Source organism: Pinus tabuliformis, chromosome 3_2 (genome assembly GCF_031772625.1).
Source record: "Pinus tabuliformis cultivar Carrire ecotype Pingquan chromosome 3_2, CPIR1, whole genome shotgun sequence".
Classification (NCBI taxonomy): domain Eukaryota; kingdom Viridiplantae; phylum Streptophyta; class Pinopsida; order Pinales; family Pinaceae; genus Pinus; species Pinus tabuliformis.
This window is the reverse complement of record NC_142302.1, coordinates 1,282,395,521-1,282,401,520: the sequence shown is the minus strand read 5'-3', so window position 1 is coordinate 1,282,401,520 and position 6,000 is coordinate 1,282,395,521. Positions and strand designations below refer to the sequence as shown.

The 6,000-nt window shown below is 35.6% G+C and overlaps 1 protein-coding gene across 3 annotated transcripts in view; it reads right to left on the bottom strand.

Moving 5' to 3' along the window:
• Positions 1-1,537: 1,537 nt before the first annotated feature.
• LOC149185423 (APO protein 4, mitochondrial-like) overlaps positions 1,538-6,000 on the bottom strand; it is a 97,197-nt gene continuing 92,734 nt past the window's right edge. For all 3 annotated transcript variants that reach the window (XM_089417940.1, XM_089417941.1, XM_089417942.1), the window contains 2 exons: positions 3,333-3,422; positions 1,538-2,979 (listed from right to left, as the gene is read on the bottom strand). Coding sequence is in view for 1 of the 3 variants with exons in the window: in XM_089417941.1 (XP_089274067.1) it covers positions 3,391-3,422 (32 nt within the window). In the remaining 2 variants the exon portion in view is untranslated. The remainder of the gene's footprint in view (positions 2,980-3,332; positions 3,423-6,000) is intronic.

Below are 6,000 nucleotides of genomic sequence, written 5' to 3'. Positions count from 1 at the left end.
AATTATCATAGTAAACATAACTTTAAATGAATGAATAAAAATATACTTTTATGTAAAAAATACTAAAAAAAAATTCAAATCACAAATCAATATGTACTTGACAAATAAAGTGAAAATAAATCTATATTAATCATTTTATTATTATTATTTTATATTTTTATTATCATATATCTCAATTTTTTTAAATTTATTTATAATCTTAATTATTTTTCAAATTATTTATAACCCTAATTCATTTATCGATGTTAAAAATAAGCTATAGTCCGTAAAACCGTCAATCAATTATACTTACAAAAAATAAAATGGTATTTTAAGATCCACAAGACTAAAAATAGTCTATTAAACCCAACCATATCACTGACCCAACTAAAAACCTGGGTTTGCATTATTTTGCTCCGAGTGCAACTTGCGAGCACTCACACGTCATAGTTGTAAATTTTCATGGCTCGGCAAATTTAACCCTCAAACCCAACTAAATAACCCCCTTGTCTACACATTTCTTTTTGAGGTATAAATTTTGAACAGTCGAGTAAACTATTATTTTTTTGAGTATGAATTTATAAATAGTGTACTAAACTATTACATCCATCATTGTGTTTGAGGTGATGTTAAGTTTTTTTGTTTTTTTAATAAAGGAGGCGCCAGACAGAAAATTGATTTTCATCTCTAAAACGGACCAGTACCTTTTCAAAATATGTTGATAAGTGATGCTTCCATGCAATTAATCAAAATAATGTGGGAGGGATCACTGGGTGAACTATTTTGAGACCCAAAGATGACACCTCCATGAAAGAGTTTCAACTGGTTCGGAATATCCTCCTTGCCAATAACAGGAATGGTGGCATGTGTTAAGATAAACAATAAAGATAAATGAAAATGCACACTTATCCTCCTTGCCAATAACAGGAATGGTGGCATGTGTTAAGATAAACAATAAAGATAAATGAAAATGCACACCACAAGTGATCATCTGCCCTTGTTATGTTGATAGGTCTGTTTATATTGGAAAGAGAGTTTAGATTTTAGAGTTTTTTTATTACAATTATATGTATGTTCAAAATTTAATTAAAAACAAAAAAAACAAAATCATCATTTCTATTTAATGACCATTTAATGAAGAGATGTGATTAAATTTATTTACTTGCATTTTATAAATGGAGATTTGTAACTATTTGTGTTATAGAAATGTATTTTAGACACATAAGTGACTTCTAATCCTAAAATTTGAGTCCTTGCCAAACCTGTTAGCACAGTTGTCTTCTTTCCTACATACATCAGTATCCTAAGCCTATCAACATTCTTCAACCATTCAAGTATATAATATTCACCTATCAATGTTAACCATGTGATATATATTGAGGTCCCCAACCAAAAAACTTCACTTAATATAAACTCCACTTCAAATAAGTGGAAGTAGAGTTCGCCACCTATCAGTGTTAACCATGTGATATATAGTTTGGTACCCAACAAAAAACTACACTTCATATTAGCGGAAGTAGAGTTCCTAATATCAACGGTAGGAATAGGAAACATCAAGAAAAATTAAAGAAATTAAAATTGAATGAGATCCCTGGTTCAAAAGATGTCCAGGTCAAGAAGCCTGGTGATAGTGTTAACAAAGACAAGAGAATGCACTGTCAACTATTGGACAAATGCAGCTTTTACATTGCCTTTCACCTGATTACATGTTTTCTCCCTCTTAATAATATCACAGAATTTATTTCCCTGCGTGGATTGGAAATTGAATAACCTATAACTAAACTTTCTTAGGCTGACAATTTAAAATAGCATTAAAACATGAGTTCGTAAAATTGCTTTTATCCAGTTAAATCCTTAGTGATAGATTATCTCATATTGCCAGCTCCAGACTGATCGCTTCCTACTTTGAGCCTTTGGATGGTCCATGCTGCATGATGCCTCTGTGAACAGGTTAACATTATGAAATTGAAGGCAGTATACACCTCACAGACCCCAGTGAACTGTCAGACCAAATCTCATCAGCAGTTTTTTCCTAGCCTCGTTAGAAGAGCTGCTGAGTGACAATGTGAATGTCCTCGGTCCAATCTTGTTTGGCTGTTACTGTCCTAGGACATAATATGTCCTGGCACCCTCATTTTAGTTGTCACATCTTTTTATCTATTTGGGCTTTCTTGTGCTTCACGTAGTTGTACAGCTTTATTGGATCTCCTGCACACTTTCTCGTTCTGCTCTTTATCGGAGCTGCTTTAGGTACTCCCCATGTACACTCTAGTCATTGTATATTTATTGTCTAACTGGCTATCAAAGAAATAAATGAAGGATGACACTTCTTGACAAGCTATGAAAATTCACCGACTCCCCACTATAACAGATGTAAAATATACAGCTAATGTTTACTCAAGGTTCGAACTGCCTGTTCAGCAATAATGTCCACCATGTTTAGTGGACTAGCAAATAAATTCCCTTCAGCAACACGGATTCAAAGCAACTATCTCCAATCAAATAACTGCACTTGCAAGGTCCAACTTCTTCGGTTCTAACCTAGGTCATGAAAAAAAGAGCAGTGAAATATGTGGGGACTAAGTTTTTTATAATTTTCCTTTTTATGTCGCCAAAAGGAAGACACCAATTTTCCTTTTTATGTCGTCACAAGGAAGACCTCTGTTTTGTCAATATCTGTATATTTGCTTTCCTTGTGAACAGTTTTCACCTAGTAAGATCTGTCATCACAAGGAAATGTTTTGCTGTGCTATCTGCATATTGCTGTCCTTTATCATGTACTAGTTTCAACCTTCTACCACATAACATTTGACTCACTGCCAGCTTCTTTATCGATTGTTTTGATAAATCCCCACTGATATGATTCCTCTTAAAGAGTGGACAAAAATACGATGCATATGACGTGCATATGACGTTCACTTTGCCGGGACAGAAATGTCATGAAAATTTCACTGATTCATAATGTTGCACTCATAATGTTGCGTTGCAGACAGAATAAGCCTGCCAAAGCACAAACATTCCAAGTCACTATTATTTCTCTTTATATCAATAGGGTTTAACAAATGCTGATGGATGAAAGAAAGATAACTCCATAACTTAAAAACGTAAAGAGTCTGAACACTTACAATAGCATCAATTGAAAGTTTTTACAGCAGAGATACAGCATTGATTCTGACAATATCTCAAAAGAAAAAGAAAAATATATACTATACAAACTCATTTCTCCTCACCAAGGAAAAACAACATACAAAAATCACAAGGTTGCTGCAGATTTAGCTTTTAGTTTAAGGTGTCATAGACTAAAGCAATGAAACATCAACTAGCACCCGCATGATCATTTCTACATCTTTTACCTGTTTATGCAGTTAACATGCTATAAATAATCCATAAGCTGAACAGCAATTTATAATGTCAGGCCTCATCAACGCTGCGTTCCAAATGATCTGAGGAAAATAACGGAAGGAGACTTTATCAATCAACCCACAAAAATTGAATTTGTAAAACAAAAAACATTACAAATACAATCATCACAATAGCTCTGTAACCAATTTTGCAAATTCTTGAAAGTTTGTCAGGAAACAGCCATACTATGAGAGAGAAATTAAGGCACCAATCTTGAGTTCCCTTGCTAAACACTATCAACATTGCACCTCATATATTCTCTAATAATAAGGAAATTGAATAGGGTCCATTCCAAGTCACTTTCCTTTTTAAGTAAAAGGCATTGTAAAACCGAAAGAGGACATTAAAACATACTAAAACATATGCAAAAAAACAATATAATACTCAAATCAATTAGCTAGAGAACCTTTCTACAGTAAACTTCAAAGATGAGTTGATACCACACTGGTGGTTCTGGTCCCCACAAGATCACAGACTTATAAGATACAGCACAAAAGTTTAGATAGGAACTTAAGAGTGTCATAGTTAATGCCAGTTGTTCGCTTCACTTGATTTTTGTATTAAGACATGCTTCTAATTGTTGATTTTTGGGTAGCATCAGATGTGCTCTAGCTCCAAAATTTTGTGGAGTGGCTAGAAGTTAGAACACATGAGATCTCCAAGACCCACAAATCGTTTGGTGAAATTCCACCCAAATTGTATTTTATTAAAATAATTAACATTTTTAATCGGGTTCCTAAGTCTAAACTTGGGAAAATTAAAGTATTAATGGGTATTAATAAAAATATGGGTGAGAAGCTTTTAAGAGATGAGGATCAAGTACAATTTAATCTTAGCTGTTGATTAGAGATTAGATCATGGCCATTGATATCTCAACAGAAAAAGTATAAATGAAGGCTTGAGAGTCATTTGGAGACACACCGGGCAAATACTCAGTAACCCGACGGAATTCGATTCTCAAGAAGAGTTCGATTACAGAGAGAGAGTTGTTGCGTGAAAGAGGAGGAGGGTATCAGCATCAATCGGAGACTGAGGAGGAGGAGACGTAGTGCATCAGAGGGACAGCTTAGAGAGGCAACGCAGCAAGGGACGCAGTCCTCACGCAGAGATGACGCAGAGGTGACGAAGTGAAGGCTGGAGGGTCTCTTGGGTGTCAGAATTTCTCCAAAGGGTGGAGGAAAATTATCTCAGGTGTTTTCATAAAGGTTTCTCTATGTTCTGCAAAATCATTCCTTGTAAAGAGATTGTTGCTGAAGAATAATAACAAACCCTCATCTGCTGCACAGGTTTTCCCGCATTGGGTTTTTCCAGGGACTATTGTCCAAAAACAACGGTGTAAATGTGATTGATTCTTGTGCTTGTATTTCACTGTTCTTTTCTCTATGCTATTATGTGACATATGTAGTAGAATTTACTTTAATGTTTATTGAAGGGTTTTGTAAATAACTTATTGTGGAAACTAAGTAGGAGAAATAACGCAGTTACTGCAATAGAAGTTCACGTTAAAAAATTTCACATGGTATCAAATCTAAGATCGGGCAACAGGATTAGAGAATCTACAATGAGTCGTGAACATGATGCTAGAGTAGCAAGTCAAAAGGACTCACGCAGTTCTCCCAAGAGAAAGGAAAGCATGAAGAATAAAATGGATCATGACAATTCTGTGTTGGCTTCCAGACTAGAAGAAGAAGTCGCATGCTTGTCAAGTTTTGCTTCCTCTGAGGTTTGGTATATTGATAGCGGGGCTTTTGCACACATGACGAGAATACGAGAATGTTTCTCCAGCTATCAAGAAGAACAAATGAACTTCCAAATCACCATGGGAAATAAGTCAAAATGTACCCCCATAGGAAGAGATAATATATTTTTCAAACAGAAGCAGGGGATCGACTTCGAGCTACCAATGTGTTGCATGTGCCTGGATTGGGGATGAACTTACTCTCCGTATCTTAGTTACAGAACAAGGTTATGATGTTTACTTCATTGGGAAGAAAGTATATGTGATACATCTGAGTTGGAAGAAGAAGGCCCAAATTGGAGTCGGAATTAACAAACAGTATAAGTTATAGCTAGAATCTCCAATGGCACTGATAGGCAGCAGTGGTGAAAAAATTTGAATGAACTGTGGCACAAAAGGATGGGGTACTTACACCATGGGGCTCTAGGAATTCTCAGAGGAACCATCACAAGAGTTCCGAAATTAGGTACCAAACAAAACGATGTATGCAGAGGTTGCGTATTGGGCAAGTACGTCAAAGCGACTTATTCTAGAAGTAACAATAGGGCAAAGAGTGTTCAGGGATTAATACACTCAGATATCGGCGGACCCATGTCCACAAAAGCTCTTAGTGGTGCTGAATACTTTGTCACCTTCATTGATGACCATTCCAAGAAGACTTGGATCTACTTTCTAAAAACCATGGATGAGGTTTTTGATCGATTCAAAGAGTTTAAAGCTCTGGTTGAGAATCTGACAGGGAAAAGCATAAAAGTTTTGCGCTCAAACAATGGTGGAGAATATATTGATAAAGACTTCACTGAGTTCTGCGCAAGGGAAGGCATCAAAAGAGAATGGACAACTCCATAAAATTTGGAGCAGAATGGAGTAGCAGAGAGGAA